This window comes from Pseudorasbora parva, chromosome 22 (genome assembly GCF_024679245.1).
Source record: "Pseudorasbora parva isolate DD20220531a chromosome 22, ASM2467924v1, whole genome shotgun sequence".
NCBI classification, from domain to species: Eukaryota; Metazoa; Chordata; class Actinopteri; order Cypriniformes; family Gobionidae; genus Pseudorasbora; species Pseudorasbora parva.
The window spans coordinates 5,022,756-5,043,775 of NC_090193.1; the positions used below are offsets into that span (position 1 = coordinate 5,022,756).

The window sequence follows — 21,020 nt, forward strand, 5'->3', positions numbered from 1 at the left end:
TGGTGTTTAACACTTTATTAACTATACCATTTAACTAGCAGAATATAGTGTATCTCACCCATGTTCCCCAGAAACAGCAGGTGTTGTTATGGTTCAAACATATGGCGTGTTGCACAGACGTACCACAGACGTGGAAGTCAGGTACATCCATGCAGCAGAAGATATCAAATCAATGGAGGATTGAACACATGATGTTTGGATAATAGCATTGTTCAATATCAGAAGAGAGATTGAGGGTGAACTTGACAATAATACAGCAAACAACCACCTTATTACTGAGGTAAAGAGAAACATCCCATTCAGCCGAATTAAAGAGAAATAAATAACAATGTTTGCCATCCATGCCTTGAGTTTTACATGAAACCTTGAGATAATTTGTTCTTGCTTGTAATTCAAGCGCTCACGAACAGCACATTTCACATCCGGAATGACAATATGAACAACACGCAGCAGCCGATACAGAAGAGGGAAACAAACGAACAAACAAAATATATAGCATGATTATAAACGCCCAAAATATTATTATTTTTAAATCTCAGAGATCAAAAGGCCATGAGGTGATGGATGTTGAACTGAAGTATATGAACTAAAATGTTTCACATGGTTTCACAGACAAACGTTTGGTTTTTCGTATGATTACATAATAAACAGGATGCCTGTATGATGACTGAATGATGCTGCTGATAAAAATGATTTTTTTTTTTTGAAAAGGAATCTGTCATTATATACGTATAAAACAAAAATTCATGAACAAACAGACGGCAAAAGCTCTCTGGAGTCTGTCATGACACAGGAAAGCCACTGCGATCCGATCACGTTATCAGAGAGTCTATGATCGACGGACCACAAAGAGCAGATGACATGCAGATCTCTGCTGGTGTCAAGTCCACTAGAACATGAAACATTATACTGTAATATCAAACATCTCCATCACCGACAGAGACGTCAGAAAGACTTTTATAAACTCATTCTCAACAGAAACGAACAACGACATCCAGTCAGAGGTGTGTTTGTGACGCGTGTTGTACAGTGGGTTTCAGGAAGGACCGATGAAAGCAAACACACAAACCCTCTGCAGGTCGAGCCGGTTTCAGCTGGTCTACCAGCCGCTGTTGTCCCAGGAGTCCTCGGCCGGTTTCGACGGGCTCTTCTTGTTCTTGGCGTCTCCAGCTTTCTCCCAGTCGTTGTCCCAGGTCTCCCAGCTGTCTCCAGCACCGTTCTTATTGTCAGCTTTAGCCTCTGAGCTCCAGCTCTTCTCGACAGAATCGCCGCTGGGAGACACGGTACTGCCGAAGGTTTCCCAGAAGTCCTTCTTTGGACCTTGAGTGGTGAAGGGATCCTGGTTCTGATAACCTTCTTGATAAGCAGAACTGAAAGAGATCAGCGAAAAACCTTTTGTAACACTGTAACAACGATTTTGATCAATTTATTCAATCATTATTAACGTGTCCCCATTATACTTTTTCAAACATTCCCTTTCCCTATTTGTGAATGTAAAGAATCTGAAAAGTTGCCGCCGAAAGTGTACAATGTATAAAGTTATTGCCTCTCAAAAGAAAGAATTATCTCCGAACCGCCTACGAATCCCACTTTGTTAAAGCTACACATCACTGGACAACACATTTGCATAATGCCTGCTCATGGACTTCATTGGCCTGTACCCTGTTTATTATATATATTTTCTACCAGGTGTTCAAAATACGTCCTTTTGTGTTTTATATTGTGTAGGTCTCCAGCTAATTGGCTAACTCATGTTATTACTGTCTCAGCTGTGGGCCACTTTTACCTTAAACTGAGTCTGTTAATGCAGATCGTCTGTCGTTCTTACTACTTTCAGTAAAGATGAAGGAGCAAGATTTGTTATACAAATGTGTGTTACGTCAGTCATTCGGCTATAACGTATGCGCTGTTATTGATACAGTTCCCACATGTGCACTGCAATAAATGAGAAACACACACATGGGTTTGTTGATGGATGTGCTCTTGTTAATGCTGATGGTGAGGAATTACAGCTTCAACATCTCATAATGTGCTCAAAATGAGTAGCGCATCATTGAGAAACGTCCTGCTCAAGTCGTCCTAGCGTTGGAGGTTCGGGTTGAATAATTAGTTCTTCTGAGGTTCATCCAATGACATCATTGGACTCACATTCAGATTGATATGATAAAATCAGGGCCGGCGCGTGCCTATAGGCGAACTAGGCAGCCGCCTAGGGCGGCGGCTCAGCCAGGGCGGCAAGAGAGAGAGAGAGTGTAACTGTAAGCGAGAGAGAGAATTAAAAAAAATATGTATTTGTTAGTTTTACATTAGGTAGGTTACAATTATGGCACTTATATCAACAACATTTTTTCCCACTCCATTAGTATAAATTTAAAAATAAAAATTTCCGCCCGGCCGCGCCCCCACCTCACTTAGAGCGGCATCGATTAGTATATGCGTGCAAAATACGCTCGACTGGCCATCCGTTCCGTGGAAGAGCGCTTTCCGCTGCTTCGAGACCATGGGCGCGTATTTGGGTTTTTATATGACATCACATCTCTCAAAGAAAAGGAGAATAGCCAACAATAGTTCTTCAGGATTGCTTAAGACTGGAAAAGGCCCTGACTCATGGAGACTCACGGGATGTTGATAGGCATAAATAGTTTGAAGAGCTGACTGCTTTGGGTAGACGCCTGGTTGCTGGATCTAAACCACTGGATGCGCTTAAATTCATCTATGAAAAAGGGATGGAATACATTTTTCTGAGCCCGATCTCACGAAAATGCATAGCCTATAAATAGTTTTCAATCTCGTGGAATGTATACGCCAAAATGAGTTTTGGCATGCATATGGTAGGCTACGTGGTTTTTCGCGTGCATATGATACGCACTTTATGGCGTATTATATGAACCGTATTATTAGGGTTATGGCGTATTATACATACGCATAAAGTGCGTATCATATGCACGCAAAAAATATTTTACACTCTAAGTATTTATACGCATGACCATGAGATTGTGTTGATTTTTCCCAATGTTTTTATAGCATTGAGAGTGCTTCTCACTCTCCCCGTCACTGTGAGCTCAGTTTCTCAAAGCTTAAACTGATTAAAAATTATCTCCGACGTACAATGACACAAGACAGACTCAATGGACTAGCAATTGGACTACTAATTGCAATTGAGCACGAACTAGCTGAAAAAGTTAAACTCGAGGACGCAATCAAAGCCCTTTGCCGCTGCGAAAGCCCGACGAGCACGCTTCTGAAATGTAGGCTATTATGTGAATGTGTGTTTGTGTGTATCAGTCAAGAAAAAAATCGAAACCTCCAATGAGCTAAATATTTGTTTGCATATTGCATATGTTCTGCTGGTGGAAACAACAGGAGACCATAGCTAACGCGACTGTCAAGATATGGGCTGCATTTCCCGAAACCTTCTTAACTCTACGTCATTCTTAAGTTATACTTAAGGTATCCCTTAACGTTAATATGTGTTTCCCGAAACGAACTTAGTTAAGAATACCTTCTTTAAGTCATACTTTCGTAAGGTTGGTCTGGACCACTCTTAGCTATACCTTATCACTATTAAAAGTTAATTCCACTAGTGGCCACCACTGTGCAAAAAGCTTCTTTATATGTCAGTCTATCCGAATATAATTCCGAAGTTGTAATATACACCCAGTGTTCAATTAGGCTAGTTGAATAGTTTTTTTTTTTTTTTTTATGCAAGGATTAAAATTGTTATACGAAATTTCATAAATTTCTTTGTCATAAAATTTCATTACAAACACTATAGTGGTTGTTAGCTTTTTAATGATATTATCCAAAGGTACATCAGCTGGCAAACCATTAGACAGGAAAGGCTTAGGAGCCTATTTAAAGGGAATGATTGTGGAGGGGAGTTTAGTCAAACTTTGGCAGCGAGGCAGCGAATATAATTGTGCTAAATCAAAGACGGCGCTGTCCGCGGAGCCATTTAGTGTATGTGCACTATTTCATATGTGAAAACTTTAGTCCCTGGCTACCATGTCAGAAGCTGCTATTAAAAATAAATTTCGCCTACCACGACAGCAAATTCAGCAGCTTTTAGATCTTGTTGGATCAACTTTGTCGAGACAAACTGGACGGAGCTCAGCTACTAAAATCAGCTGCTGGCGGCTCTTCTCTTCTTTATTTTTTCTCCGCCATAGTAGCAGCTGATTATATGTTTTGCGTGTTGCGTTTTTATTGAGTAGGCCATCTAATAATATAAATTAGTTATTTACACAATAATGTGATGCAGCTGCTGCATGGTCAATCATCCCTGGTTGTGGATTAAATCAAGACACTATGGAAAATATATTGTAATAATTTAAATGACGCGTGATGCTCATGAGAATGGCTCAAATGGTGGTTGAGCATGAGATTCCTGGTTCGTGCACTCATTTCAGAATTATGTAAAATTTAGGTGCAATTTTGTATGATAAATGAAAGTTCAACTATTTCTGAAGTGTTTCTTTTATAAAGAACATAATTTTTCGCATAACACAGTGAAACAGCCCCTGCATAGAGTAAATAATCGATTCTTGAGCCATTGATAGAAGCCAATTCAGCACCGCCGCCACGAACAGCACCCGCTTACGTCGCACTTAAGAAGGTATACCTTAAGCAACCTCCTAAGGTATAGTTCGAGGAACACACCTAGAAATGGTATACCTTCAGTTAAGTTATACCTTTAGAGTCTTCGTAGCGCGCTAAGAGACAACGTTATCGGGAAATGCAGCCATGGCTCGCACAGTGTTCAGAGCATAAGTTCAGAGTCCGCGCCAGCAGCAGCCGCGCGCGTTTCTTGTAAGCGTGGCGTTTATGTTGCGTGTCATCCGTGGGGCGTCTGCTGATATTAATGTACAGGGAAGCCCTATACTTCATGTTAAATATAAATATATTGCCGATTGATACAGCAAAGACAACGCCGGCAGTATAGCCGGCCCATACCATATCCATGGTATTGACGGCAAAAGGCTACAGAATATTTCGTTCTGTATTGACTGGTTTAATATTTCAAAATCGATAATTATATTGTTTTTTATTATTACAATTCGGCCTATATCTGCATTTATGTACAGACTTTCAAACATGAAAATGTCATTTTTATTAATGTGTATTCGTGTCAAAATGGCATATACACATCTTTTCCTATTATATTTCGCCTGGAAACGCTTCCAACACGCTCGCGTGTCGCGTGAAAATAGGCGTAGGCCTATCTTCTATTTGAAGCATGCACGTATTTTCCGCGCGGCTCGGACCGACGTATGCAAGCTCTAACCGGTTAACATGGGAGCCGAAATAAAAACGGACACGCCACGCAGCCGAGATGCTCACGACACGCTTGCAGTGTGTCCCCGGCGTTATGGCCTTTTCACAACTGGTTCCTTCATTCGTTATTTATAACAGGTATTTATCTGATTGCGAAATGACTAAATTATCGTGCGCTTAGGTCGCGCTCTCTCATATGTGGTCTTTGAATTTGAAATGAGCTGCTGAATAAAATGCATCTAATCTTATGCTTTCGTTGCTGGCATACCACGGGAATTGAAGATCGGATTTATATTCATTTTGCGTAGGTGTAAGGTAGGCTATAAGACAACCTGCATGTTCTTTTTTTATTTTTATTTGTTTAGCTCCGTTTGCGAGAGCCGCGAGCATAATCAGTCTGCCTCAGCTCGTCAAAATGCCTTTTACTGTGGTGGTAATAGAAGGCGAAATTAACTAACATTGTGATGCTTGAAGTGTTTTATATCTAGGCCTATGGATTTTATTATAGGCAAGACAAGCCAAGAGTTGATTTGAGAGACTAAATCGATTAAATATGCGGTTAGGGCCTACTCACTGTCGGCCGCTGGCCGCTTGGTCGTCACTTAAAAAAAATAAAACTTTAATTTAACAAACAAAAAAATGCTCTAAACATTTTTCTAAATTAACTTAATAAAGAAACGAAACGAAATATATCTACTTTGACATTAAAAACAAAACAGAACTGTTTTAATGGCTGCAACAATGTAAAAAAAAAAAAAAAAAAAAAAAAAAAAAAAAAAAAAAAAAAAAAAAAAAAACCCGGCCTCCAGTCGGACTCGGTCCGAGAATTTTAATAAGCCTAGATTTGAGGCCCGTGCAGGGCTCTAGTTTTATTCTGTACACTGTCTATTATAAAACAGAAATGATATGCAGCTGTAGCACTGTGTACTTTTTTCATGTTGCAGAATGAAAAATAAAATCTGAAAACATGCCTGCACGTTTTTATTTTAGTGTCATTTTATAGATAAAGAACATATTAATTTGTATGTACATGCATCTTAAGGATACCTAATTGTGAGTGTGAGGTGGGGGGCGGCACGATCGTGCTCTGCCTAGAGCGGCATTTGAGCTTGCGCCGGCCCTGGATAAAATCAACATCATTGTTACTGTCTTTACAGTGTGTACAATAGGGTTGGGCATCGAGAACCGGTTCTAACTTGGAACCGTTTAAAAAATAACGATTCCATTGGAATCGTTTAGAAAATTTATTTTCGGTTCTGATCTTCGGTTCCAAGCGCGCAAGTTTTGGTTTCCATGGCCACCTGATTTCCGGTGCTTGCGCGCCCGCTTGTTCTTTTAGTCATGGAAGCCCGGTAAGCGGCTCTGAAGTGTGGATTTATTTCACTTTTAAAAGCCTGGGTTGGTACAGTGCAACTAGTGTTGTCAAAAATATCGATACTGAAATATCTGAAAAGATACGATAGCCTGCTCAGCCTACACAATCGATCCCAGCTCCTCTCCTCTCCTCTCCTCTCCTCTCCGACCGACAGCGAGTTGAAGCGCAGCCGCATATTCTGAACACGACGGACGCGCGTTCTGATGGACTTTTCCTTGCGACAGCGTGTTAGTGTTAGTGTGTGTGATCGGTCTGAATTTCGCGTGGGATTGCACATAATTCTACGAATCCCCGCAGATTTCAAGCTCACATCTGAAGCGCACACACACACATAGCCTACCGTAATAAAGCCGCCCCTGACATACAAGTGCAAATATTTGCTTATTTTTCCAGCTTATTATTGGTCAAATACACTCAAACAAATTATCAGTGCACATTTTGAACAGTATGTTAACACAGTCTTAAACAATTCAGGAAGAAATGAAGAATGAGTAACAGGAACAGTGTTCAGGATCCATGAGTGCAGCAGTTCTTAAAGGGACAGCAGTCATTTGTTATTCAAAGTCGAACTACAAAAAGACAAACGATCACACTGCTCTTGACTGATCAACTTGTCTAACTTTAATGGTTTTATATGAAACTATTTAATTTTTTGCAAAAACATTATCCAATGTTATTTTAAATTTATTTAGCCACTTTGCGTTTTTTTATTCAGTTTCTTACCTGAATGTTAGACCTACCTGAAAAAATAAAGCAGTCTATTTCATTTATATCTTTTATTCTATTGTATTTATTTGTGCTATTGTTTGTAATATCTTTGTTTATTCAATTTACCATTCAAAATCAAGCTTACTTGTGCTGTGTGTAAGCTATTGCAACACAATTACCCCGTTGTAAAAAATACATTGAGTTAACAAATATTTGTGAGATAATTTTAATAGTCATTGATCAATGTTTATATATGAGAAAAAGCTTAAAAGCTTTATCATATAAAGGGATCTCTTCAAAAGAAATTTTTGATTGCCTAGACTTTCAAAAGACAGACAAAAAAAAATTTATATAAAAAATATCTAATTGACAGTATATGCAGCGTTTTCCCCCCGTTGTATTGAAAATAGCATTGAACATGGATGTGACATGTTTTGACTCCACCCCTCAAAGAATCGGAATCGAGAATCGAAAAGAACCAGAATCGAAAGTAAGAATCGGAATTGGAATCAGAATCGTTTAAATCAAAACGATGCCCAAACCTAGTGTACAATCACTGAGGACTGGGGAAGCCTCCGGAGCTGAAGGTTATGGTAATGGACATTTCATTTCCGACACGTGTGTAACAATCACAACAGACTGGGCCATCTGACCAATCAGAGCAGAGTAGCTCACAGAAAGGGGGGATTTAGAAAGATTGATTCAGCCATTGATTCGTTTAAGAATCCCTGAGAATCACCATTGTGGTGATGTGCAGTGTATATTATGAGGAAATGAAAGTTTTTTGCATGTACACTTCTTGATGGAGACCTCCAAAACTAAATTAGGAGCCTTTAAAATAGCATAATCGGGGTACATTAAAGATAATTGTAATTACCCATCATCAGCAGCCTCTTCTTTCCCACCGAAGAATGATGTCATGTCCTTCCAGCCTTTAGCACCTGCACCCTGAACCTGAACAAACAGACACAAACTTAACACTGCGACTTAACTTAACACCGCGACTTAACACCACTGACACAAAGCCACTCGAATCACCAACTGCAGTGTTTTAAAACCCTTTCACACAACCAACAAATATTCAGCAGCAAAGTCAAACACCCAGGAGAATACACTTTCAATAACAACATACATTAAAAAGAGACAAAATGGAATAAATCTCACTTCATTTACCAGTGTTTGTGCGGATTTATGACCGTTTCATTAGCTAATTGCTGAAATGACAGTATAGAAATCATGTGTTCACGTTTGCTTTCATTCTCAGTTATCCCTTTTCCACCAACACGGTTCCCGTTCTCAAAGCACTCCGCACATTTCCGCTGCAGAAAAGGTGGTTCGGGCCGGATAGATCGGTTCAACTCCAGCCCTAGAAAAGCAGGGGTGGAGAAACGATGGCGCTGTCTTGTTGAGCCATCTAATAAAATGGCAGTACATTGTTCTTTATAAAGCCTTATCCACACCAATACATTTTTGTTTGAAAATGCATATTTTTCTCTCCATTTTGGCCTTCTGTCCACACTAACGGTCTCCATCCAAAGTTGCAAATTTAACTTATTAGCAAAATTGGAATCTCACATAAAACATTTGCTAATAAAGCACCGTCAGTCAGTCGAAGAGAGCGAATCCTCACTTCTGTCAGGAACACTATGGTCAAAGATGATTGACTATTAGCATATAGTTTGGATTGGCGGTATGTTCTGTTCTGGGTAAAAACAATGTAGTCTGATTCATGGGGAATCAGAATACCAAATCCTGACTGACGAGAGGAGGAGCTGGGGATGGAGAAGGGTAATTAGCTCCGGAGAAGAAGCTTATATACTGAATGCATGCTGGGACAGACATCGTATTCCTATAGACAGACGTATATCAGCTGACAGTCAGCTGATGCGAGCTTGGCTAACGTGACCTGCCAGGACTAGCGCAATGCTTGATGCAGTAGAAGAAGCCACTTTATATATAAAAACTGTTTGTATATATAATATTAATCCTCAGAGAGCTCAGACGAAACGCACTACATGGCCAACTTGCTTTACCAAATCAGACTTTGCTCAGGTGTTTCAGAGACACCGAAACAGCATTTCAGAGGCTGGGCAACAAGATCGCTCTACTGCTTATGTCCAGTTATGCCGTCCTATCGCAAAGTCATGTCTTTTTGATGTGCATCGAGGATTTTTTCTGTAAATGTGTTTTATCATCATAAGTTATGCACAATGTTTGGTAACACTTTACAATACGGGTGCACTAATATACATTAATCCATGCGTAATGAATGCACAGATAATCATGAGTTAATGTGCTACTAATGGTGAACTAACCCATTTATTAATGACTACTGCATCAGCAACTAATGAAGATTCATCATGATTAATAGATTATGTAATCATTAAGTTATAAGTTAAATGTCATAATGTTAAGTCATAATTACTAACATATTATATTAACTAATCATTTGAAATAACGTGTTAATTACCACAACGGGTCAAAGCCATGCATTTCAACTTCCAGTTGTCTGCTTTAATTAATCATTAGCTAATGATTTATAAAGGTATCATTATGTTATGACTTTACTTGTTGGGGCACATGACTATTAACTAATTGATTAAGTAACGTGTAATCGTAGTTATGAGTTTTGAATTAATTTTGAATTAGTTAATAGTCATGTGCCGAAACAAGTCAAGTCATAACATAATGATCCCTTTATAAATCATTAGCTAATGATGAATTCATATTGGTTTGACTGTATAATTTAGCCTGGATGCCAGCCGAATTTAGCCCCGCCCACACATTTTTTAGGTCGGGCAGTTCGGTCTGGCCTTGCTCCATAGAGGAGTAATTATCTCAGAACAGAAACTGTTTGGACCAATGAAATCATCAGGGCGGGCTTTAGACGATGATGGACAGATGATCAACAGTAACGTAATCATCACGTCATCAAAGGGGCTTGGATTATATTTACTCGAATCCTAAACGGAGAGCTTGTTTGTATATGCATTCACCTTCACTATTTCTCTCAGAAAGGATGATCATGTTGGGTAAGTACTCTGTGTATCATTAAATTGTTTTATTTTTTTACAACACCGGCAAAGATCGTTTATTCCAGCGCGTGTGCAGACAGGGTTGCCAAGTTTTTACAACAAAACCCGCCAACTACTAGCCCTAAACAATAGCTTCTCGGGGGGGTTCTCCGGGGGAAAAATGGCATTTGGGGGGTAAAATGTGTGTTATTTTGGCAAGATTGCCTGCTAAAATTCACATTCATGGGTCTATATATCACATAATAGTCGCTTCAACCCTTGGACATAGAAAACAACCCGCAGCGAAAAAAACGCGGACTTGGCAACACAGTGCAGTTGAACTCTGTTGACATTTGACAATGCGTCGCTTCGTTGCTCTGATTGGTTGTAGGTCTATCTAATTAAGGTCTTTCCTGGTTCGGTTGAAATACGCCTCATAATCACAGCCCAATGGAGCACGTCAGGCTATGTATAACTGGTAGATACGCGTTTATTGTACCGCTATTGTGCCGGTTATGTGCTATTTACTGTCACACTTTTGCTATAGATATGTTACTTTATATCACAGTCCCACAAAGATGACAGAACATGTATTTGCACTAACTGTCCTGCAGCAAAACACGAGAGCAGTTGTGTTTTTGAGCAAACATACAATGTTGAGTTAGTGCGACCTGAACGCATCAGTGAATGGTGAGATATTTAGCTAAATAAAATGATCCGGCAAGACGAATAGAATGAGAAGGTGTGAATCATTAACAAATGATAAGGTGATTTTAGGGCTTACCGAGGTTTTAGTGTGGATGCGAAACTTTTGAAAAGAGCTTGAAAACGCCAGTGTGGACAGAAAGTGTTTTTGAACCACGTAGCATAAATATATAAAACTATGCATGCAAGAGAGCGAGTGAATTAACGTTTCAGTTTCAATTTCTCTCTGAATCGGACAGTTGAGAGTACCGGTAGTTCATGGTCTGAAAGAATCCCTCCCCGGTACTGTGAACAGCTAAACCGAAGCACACCCCTGCCTGCACAATTTTTTTTAGACTGGTTATAATCAGGTAAACCACACTAACGCAGCGTTACGTCAACGTTCGTTCCTCAGGACTGGGGAAACACGTGGCCGATTCACGACAGACACTTTGGCTCCTTTGGATTTTGGCTTGCTTAGTTGGGGACACTAAATATTCAACAATATAACTGATCTGCCTGCATTGACACCATCGTATGAGAATTGAACTGAGCTGGACGATGAAATCACTGTTTTTCCTGGAACAGGCTCTAGCACGTGAACCGTTCTGGTGGAAAAGGGGTCAGCCAGTGAACAGACCAATGATCAGCGGTCTTTTCCTATGGTGTGAAAGGGCCTTTAGGTTATTCGGTTTAGTCTTCACATAACTGTAAATGTGAGATTTTTAAAGACCACATGAAATGCCCAGAATATTTGACATTTCCCATAGAAACATGAAGTTTGGGGATAACATTATGGATAGCTTGTGCCATCTGCATTTGTGGTTAAATATCCAGAAGGTTTAGAAATGTGCCACATGATGGGATGCTTAATGTCAGTGGCAGGTGATATTCTCATTCTACAGAGTGTGATTGGGCAAAAAACAGTTAGTCAGCTGTATTTTGTTCTGTTATCCCTGCTAAAACTTCACACGCATACAAGAGCTGCAATCTGGATTTCATGTGGTCTTTAATACAAGCATCCAGGATTACTGATTTTTTTGCACACACTTCTCATGATTACATGTTATTTCTAGATCATCATACTCACCACCGTAATCACAATGCAAGCAAAAAAAAATAAAGAGAGAAAGAAGAGTGAGACACAGAAAGAGCACAGGGTTCCTCTCACACGCCTCCTCTGATCCAGATCATCGACGCGCCACTGAATGACATACAGCGAAGCGTCAGATGAGCGTGAGCAGACGAGCCGCGCGAGGGCGACCGCAGCCTCGTACCTTTGTGGCCAAACCTGTGATGCCGACGGCCATTTCATCAAACAACTTCCCCTCCTTCACCTAGACGAGTCACAGCAGAAACGCACTGTGTGAACGTGATCAACACACTTCAGACTCGGCAGAAGAACAACTAGCTTCATGAGGCTTGCTGAGAGGCTGAACCTCACATGAAAACATTTCAACACAAAATCAAAAGGTGATAAAGGACTTTGTATAAGATGTAAAGCTATTTTAGCTAACTTATTTTGCTTCACCCTTTTTGAAATCATAATTTACATCAAAATCTCAGAAATATTCCTCATTTGAGTTAGTTAGTAGTGAAACTGGTTGTTTTGGTAAGGGGCGGGGCATTTCCTAAAAACGCTCAAAGCACTTGACCAATCACAACACACTGGTCCTGGTGGACTGTGAAAAAGGGCATAATAGGTCCTCTATAATTGAGTCACTGGCACATCTTACCCCACAACCTCTGATGCATGATGAGCATTTTAAAGGCTCTTTCACACTGGCAGTTTGGTGCGAAACAGGAAATGGTTCGTGATATAAGTGAAAGCTGTCATTTGGATGCAGGAGTGCCGAACCCAAGACAAACCTGTAGGACCTGATCTGAGTTCAGTTGCACTGGAACTGTGGTAAAAATAACTGTCTGGGACTATGGTGTATGGTCATGCGTTTTAGCTAATGACAACATCATTGTACATATTAAATGGATAGTTCACCCAAAAATATAAATTAGCCCATGATTTGCTCACCCTCAAGCCATCCTAGATGTATATGACATTCTTCTTTCAGACAAATAAAATCTGAGTTATATTAAATCTTTTAATAAAGGTCTTCTCAAGCGATGCATTTGTGTAGGAAAAGCTTTCGTCAGATTGAAAAAAACGTAAGTGGTGTGCATGTCGTTAAAGGGGGGGTGAAATGCTGTTTCATGCACACTGAGCTTTTTCCACTGTTAAAGACTTGGATTCCCATCCTAAACATAGACAAAGTTTCAAAAACTAATGTTGGACGTTTGATGGAGTATTTCTGTGTCAAAAATACTCCTTCCGGTTTCTCACAAGTTTCGGAGAGTTTTTTTCGAGTATGGGTCCGATTGACGTCGACAGAGCGGAAGGTCCTTGTATGGGCTGTACGGGCTCTTCTCCCGGTAGGGTACGCGCGCGCGTGACTAGAGCGAGAGAGGAAATGCATGCCCATAAACACTCGCTCAGCTGCAGATCCACTCGTCCGTGAACACTTATGTCGTTATTGTCCTCACCGCGCTCCACTTTATTCCTATGGGTGACGTCGAGCGACTTCAACGCTTCAGCACAGCATTCCGGGAAGGCAGCGCTGCATTTGAACCGATTTAAACGCAGAAATGACGGGAAGCTTCACAACATTGCTTCAGTCGCGTCTCAAAGTGGATCTCCACCGTTCACTGCTGACAGTCTTCACCAAATCATACCAAAGAAGTGTGTTTTTGACAGAGCGGGCGGTGAGTAAAACTGCTTCAAATGTCTGTTGTTGGCTATCGTCGTGTAAGTAAACATCGGTAAACAACACAATCGTGTATAACGTTAGTTAATTTATCAATGGAGCATGTGATCTATGGTTTGTGTTTAAATACATTTGTTTAGCTGACCAATATAGGTGTCAGTTTGTTTATTGAAAAAACACCCAAACATAAAGCTAGCGTTCTCACAAAGCGTGCTTCATCATTCAAATGCACTAACGGTTACTCCATTGTTGTTCTGTATAACGTTACACTAGTCTGACGTACAAAACCGTTTTGCTTGCTACTGCTAAGGTTTAGTCGCATACAATAGTCCATAAACCGAATCATGTCCTCATAAACTGCGAGTAAACACACACAAATGTTGACAGGCCACTAAATACAGTACATACCACAGAGGCGGACGTCCTGATGTTGTTGCTTCTCCTGTTCAATTTATTTCAGCCTCCGGATCTGATTCTGGATCATATCTGTATTAGTTGAATCTGATTGATAGCCATGGTATATTTAGGGTAGCGTTTTCTTCTCCACACTTGAGGACGTCACCGCTTTGCGCGCTCATCATTCTTTAGCTCCGCCCACACGATACGCCTCCAGGCGCTCGTTTTTTTACGAGGGTACAGCCTATATTTATTTTATAGTCTTTCCGGAAAAAACCCGAGCGCCTGGAGGCGTATCGTGTGGGCGGAGCTAAAGAATGACGTCCTCAAGCGTGGAGAAACCCATCGCTATCTCAGCTAATACAGATAATGATTCACAATCAAATCTGAGGCAGAAATAAATTGAACAGGAGAAACGGCAACATCAGGACGTCCGTCTCTGTGGTATGGACTGTATTTAGTGTCCTGTCAACATTTCTGTGTCTTTACTCGCAGTGTATGAGGACATGATTCAGTTTATGGACTATTATATGCGACTAGACCTTAGAAGTAGCAAGCAAAATGGTTTTGCACGTCAGAGTCAGAATAGTGTAACGTTATACAGAACAACAATGGAGTCCGTTAACGCATTTGAATGACGAAGCACGCGATCGTGTCGTTTACTGATGTTTACTCACGCGACGAGCCAATAGCAGAGACATTTGAAGCAGTTTTATTCACCGGCTGCTTCTAAAGCAGGACCGAACCTTTATCGCTGGGACCGCTCTGTCAAAAACACACTTCTTTGGTATGATTTGTTGAAGTCCTGTGACAGCAGTGGCGTGGAAATCCACTCTGAGACGTGACTGAAGCGATGCTTTGAAGCTTCCCGTAATTTCTGCGTTCAAATCGGTTCAAATGCAGCGCTGCCTTCCCGGAATGCTGTGCTGAAGCATTGAAGTCGCTCGACGTCACCCATAGGAAATAAAGTGGAGCGCGGCGTGTGACATAAGTGTTCACGGAGGACTGGATCTGCAGTTGAGAGCAGTGTTTACGGCGTGCATTTCCTCTCTCGCTCTAGTGACGCGCGCGCGCACCCTACCGGGAGAAGAGCCCGTACGGCCCATACAAGGACCTTCCGTTCTATTAACGTCAAGTCGACCCATACTTGAAAAAAACTCTCAGAAACTTGTGAGAAACCGGAAAGAGTATTTTTAACACAGAAATACTCCATCAAACGTCCAACATTAGTTTTTGAAACTTTGTCTATGTTTAGGATGGGAATCCAAGTCTTTAACAGTGTAAAAAGCTCAGTATGCATGAAACAGCATTTCACCCCCCCTTTAAGTATTTTGAACTGGAGAGGCACTACACTTTGAATTGGACGTTACACGTTGAATACGGAAGGCGATCTGGTGGAAGCTAATCGTTTACTTTATAAAGTTTTAAATATGGATATTTTTCTTACACAAACGCATCGCTTCACTTCAGAAGACCTTTAATAACCCCCCGGAGCCATGTGGAGCAGTTATATGACGGATAGATGTACCTTTATGGACAAAAACAGAACAACATTCACTGCCATTATAAATCTTGCATTAGCCAGGACATTTTTAATACAACTCTGATTTTATTTGTCTGAAAGAAGCATGTCTTATACACCTAGGATGACTTGAGGGAGAGTAAATCATGGGCTCATTTTTGGGTGAACTATCCCTTTAAAGTAAAACATGGGGCAGAAAATGCGTCATAAAGAGAAAAGCTCTGATTAGGGCCCTCTGACTGGCAACCGTAAGCATGAAAGCTCGTAGAAAAGGCTTATTAAAAACAGTCCAATAATTTGTCTCTTTTTATTCGACAAACATAGATTTTGGGTTTTATTTTTAACTACATTTTAGTCTCATTTTTTCATCAGTGATATTCCATGTTGATAAAGTCACAGTTATTGTCTAATGACGTTGGTGTCGTCTCGGTCTCACCTTAGTTATGGGAAAAAAGGTCATTGACAAACATGTTTCTTCATAGATTTAGTTGAAAATTGAAACCAGGTCAACGCTGCGGTAAGCGCCGCTAAATCGCATTCGGACTGCAGCAAACGTGCCCAGTGTGAAAAAAAAAATACACTTGAATTCATGACTAATCTGAAGGTGTGGTCTTATACATTGGCCATTCACCATCATGTATGTTTTCAAACTTTATGATTCCTTCCTAAAATCCATCTATATATTTTTATGTATATGAAAAAAAAAAACAACAACAAAAAACATTTAAACCGTTAAATAAATTGTAAGTGTGGCATTATAATTGCTTCCAAACTTAAATTGGCTATACTTAATGCTAGCTGTATTAACCTGAAGAAGAACATTTTCAATTTAAAATTATTTAGATGTTATGTCTAATATCATATTATATGTATATTATGTATAAGCAACTTTTATATAAATTATGTAAAAGCAACTTTTATATAAATGTGTGTAAACTGCATTAAGAATACTGCCGTACATCCCCAGTGAGCAAGATAAAGGGGACTATAGTGAGTAAAAACTCACTAGTAGTGTTGTCAAAAATATCGATATTTCGATATGTATCGATACTGGAATATCTGAAACGATACGATTCTCAGTTTTTACAGTATCGATACCAGCTGCGCTCTCCTCTCCGACCGAAAGAGAGTTGACACACACCGGCATATTCTCACTCAGCCCCCTCTGAGCACGGCGAACGCACGTTCTGCTGGACTTTTTCCTCATGACAGTGTGTTAGTGTTAGTGTGTAATCGGTCTGAATTTCGTGCGGGATTGCACATAAATTAATTCTACTAATCCCCGGAGATTTCGTGCTCACATCTGAAGCACACACATAGCCTACCGTAATAAAGCTGCCTCTGACATGATACAAGTGCAAACATTTGCTTCTTTTTCCAGCTTATTATTGGTCAAATACACTCAAAGAATTATCAGTGCACATCTGGAAGAGTATTAACGTAAACACAGTCGCAAACAGTTCAGGAAGAACGAGTAACAGGAACAGTGTCCACGCGTCCGTTAGTCTTAAAGAGACAGCAGTCATTTGTTATTCAAACTACAAAAAGACAAACGATCAACTGCTCGACTGATCAACTTGTGTAACTTTAATAGTTTCATCTGTACGCTATTGAATTTTTTACAAAGAACATTATCCAATGTTGTTTTAAATGTAATTACTATGCACTTTTTTATTCAGTTTCTTATCTGAATGTTAGACCTACCTGAAAAAATAAAGCAGTCTATTTCATTTGTATCTTCTATTCTATTGCATTTATTTGTGCTATTGTTTGTAATCTGTTTATTTGTTCTTATTTTATTACTGTTTACTCATCTTTTTTAATTAAATTTACCATTCGAAATCTAGCTTTCTTGTGCTGTGTGTAAGCTATTGCAACACAATTACCCAGTTGTAAAAAATACATTGAGATAGCAAAAATTTGTGAGATAATTTTAATAGTAATTGATCAATAATTGTTCAAATCAAAACGATGCCCAACCCTAAGGAACATGCTGGCCACATGATTTTTTAGTAAAAAATAACAATGAATAATAACAAGTTCTGTTGTCATATTAAGCATCTTATCTTTTTTTTTTACTGTGGTATCGATTTAGTATCGATATATCGATATTTTAGTCTGGTATCATATCGAAGTCATAATTTTGGTATCGTGACAACACTACTCACTAGAAAGATACAAAGCAAACATATACAATTCTGGGAAGTACGGCATGTAAATGGAAAGAAAGGAGAGAAACTTTCAGAAATGAAAAGTTAGGCTGTTTGGTAGACACTACCCATTTTTGCTTTGTCTTTATACTCTCTGAAATTTTCTGGGGACCACTTAGGACCTTCTGGAGGACACCGTTTGAAAGCCCCTGATAATCACTAACATTCAAACATCTGGGGTAGGGGATTTATTCTCCAAATAAGTGAATACTTCATCAACAAGGGTGCAATCAATTGATAGTAAAGACATTTATAATGAACTTAGAAATTAACTTTCTATTCATGTTCTAAAAAATGAAACTTATGACGGTTTCCACAAATATATGAAACAGCACAACTGTTCTCTCGCCCTTGGTGAGCAGAAGAGAACAAAAACATTTCAAATTTTCTCTTCTTTTTTAAAAATAAAATCTTCCCAACCTTAAACCTTTGAATGGTAGTGTTTCTATTTTCTAAGCCTGGATTCATGTAGAAAATGTGATCTGATGAAAATGCTTCTGACTGAATCTTGCATTCACAGGCAGCATCCACTCACACAACACTCACTCTCTTAACTAGACTAGTTACAAACATGATGTAACATACCTTCTCTTGTGTGGGCTTGATAACACTGTCATTTAATGTCTGGCCCAATTCAGAAGCCTGAGAGAGAAACATAGAGTGAACACACACAGAACGTGGCCTATATCACACAGACACACACATAAAACAAGATGAAAACATGAGAGTCACAGCACATGCATGACAGACCATGAGCCACCACAGGTACACTTGTTAACACTGTATGAGAACGCGCTATCGGTCACATGACCTTCAAACCCAATGCAACTGGAGTTTTTATTGTCTGCAGACAGTAAACTGTAAAACAATGGAGTATGCACAGTGATGACATGCACAATGGAAATGACCTGAACACCTGTTGCAGGAGTCATGCAACTGATTCAGTGTTCACACACACACACACACACACACAGAGCATGCGGTGAGTGTTACCGGCTCAGGCGGCGGCTTATAACCCTTCAACTTCATCCACAGCAGCGGCAGAGACAGAATAAAGCAGCGGATATAAACTACAGACGGCAACTGTTAGTGTCGCTTTCAATTACAATTACAGCTTCGGTGGTTTTTATATTTAATAGTGTACAGCTGCTGTTTTAAAGCAATGTATTGTATAAAGTGCTGTTTAAATCAACGTGACAAGACTGGTATTGCAGAGCAGGTACAAACATATCCACATCTCTATGATCAGATGCTTTCTGAACAGCCGTTTTCTCACCGTTGTGTTAATTTGTTATTGAGAGGAAAGTGTCCAGAACATATTGATCTTGGTTAAAATTATATCGCTGCAAGTGAAAAATGAAAAAATGACTAACATTGTTCTTTAAAGGTGCTGTATGTAAGAATGACAGCTAGTGGTTGAAATGGGTACTGCAGTCCAATTTCAAAATATTGTTTGCCCCGCCCCCTCCTCCTCAGACTCGACTCTCAGGCGGAGGACACGCAACAGGAACGAACGCAACTGACAATGGAAGGCGAGGAGACTTACACACTGTCAGTTAATGAGTTGATTTATTCACGCTTTTAAATGCTTTTTATAGATTCTTAGATGGATGCAGAGACGTTTTAGGTCGGGTAGAATCTGCGATCTCTGACCTAGTTTGTTTGTTGGCTTCCATGGCAACACTACGCGGTTTCCCGCCAACTGGCAACCTGTAGTGTTGAAATACTATTAGATAAACTGTGTGCAATGTGCATTATCACACAGACAAAACAAAAACAGGCATTCTGACATGGAACTATATTTCAGTAAAATAGCTGCCTGTAGCATTGCTTTTCAGAGAAGAGTTTGTGAACTTAGCATGTCTCCTAAATATCTGCAAACATATTAGTGTTTTCATGTTTTAAAAAAGTCAAAAACTTACATACAGCACCTTCAAGGCCCTTAAAGGGGTGGTTCCGCGGTGTTTTTCTAGGCTTGGTTGTGTTTATGGCGCGCAGTATAACATGTCTTAATACTTCTTAATACTTATATTTGAGCTTTATTCCACACCGCTGTCTCCACTGTCCTTTGAACGGCTCGTTTGCTTCCTGCTTCTATGAAGCCCATCCCTCCGAAAAACGCAATGGTCGTAGATTGTTTAGATGGCCAAATGTAGTTTATGTATTTTTATTGGCTGAAGTGCCAAGCACAGGTTGCCGGAAACGCCACGCCCCTTCCCATTACAGGCAGAAGTCACATCTGCGGAGACTAGCGAGAGTTTGATGTCATCAACCCAGGAAGAAGCTCGCTGTAGTCCAAACCGGCCGTTTTTGTAGGCAATAAACTGCCGTAACTTTAAAAGACAATTTCTCCGTTTGCATTGAACTTTCAGCGCTGTAACTTTACAGATACTGTTTATGCTCAAGCAGCGACATTACACACTAACTAAAGTTAAAAAAGTCAAATTGCATGCAACCACCTCTTTAAAGGAATAATTCACCCTCAAATAAATATTTCCTGATTATGATTTTCTTTTCTCAGCCAAAGGGACAACGGTTTTAGAGGAAAACATTTCGAGTTTTTCCTCTATCTATTGCAAGTGAGTGGTGCTCAACATTCTCCATTCTTGGTAGTCCACGATCCATATTAAGGCAGCTTTAAAGAGCTCCACACGACCCCAGCTGACAAATAAGGGTCTTCTTTAGCGAAGCAATCAGTCATTTTCAGAAGAAAAAAACTTCAATTGTATACTTTTCAACTACAAGTGCTTGTCTTGGTCCTTGTGTGACAGCAAGTCAGCAATTGTCAGAGTTGTTTGCAGGTGTGGAGAAGAGCTGTTCAAAACAAAAGGCCTAAAACAAATGGCTCCATGTTAGTATTTGTATATGTAAGTGGTCCATTCGTGTGAGTGCCCTGGATGTAATGTGTATAAGTCTAAAATCAACGATGTGCTTCAAAGAACTGGACGGTGGCTAGAGAAGACCTTTATTTGTCAGCTGGGATCGGGTGCAGCCCTTAAAAGCGGCTGAAATATGGATTTTGGGTTGAGATCCACCAATCGACCAGGGATCGGACGGTTTTCTCGCATGATTGGCCGG

General features: G+C 40.0%; 1 protein-coding gene across 6 annotated transcripts in view; it reads right to left on the reverse strand.

The window, feature by feature from the left end:
- arfgap1 (ADP-ribosylation factor GTPase activating protein 1) overlaps positions 1-21,020 on the reverse strand; it is a 33,581-nt gene continuing 12,561 nt past the window's right edge. The window contains exons 10-14 of one of the 6 annotated variants that reach the window (XM_067432000.1): positions 18,936-18,965; positions 18,528-18,584; positions 12,333-12,392; positions 8,235-8,311; positions 1-1,370 (exon numbers count right to left, since the gene is read on the reverse strand). In XM_067432000.1, the coding sequence (XP_067288101.1) occupies positions 1,100-1,370; positions 8,235-8,311; positions 12,333-12,392; positions 18,528-18,584; positions 18,936-18,965 (495 nt within the window). In that variant the 3' untranslated portion in view covers positions 1-1,099. The remainder of the gene's footprint in view (positions 1,371-8,234; positions 8,312-12,332; positions 12,393-18,527; positions 18,585-18,935; positions 18,966-21,020) is intronic. The other 5 variants (XM_067432001.1, XM_067432002.1, XM_067432003.1 and 2 more) reach the window with 5 other exon arrangements.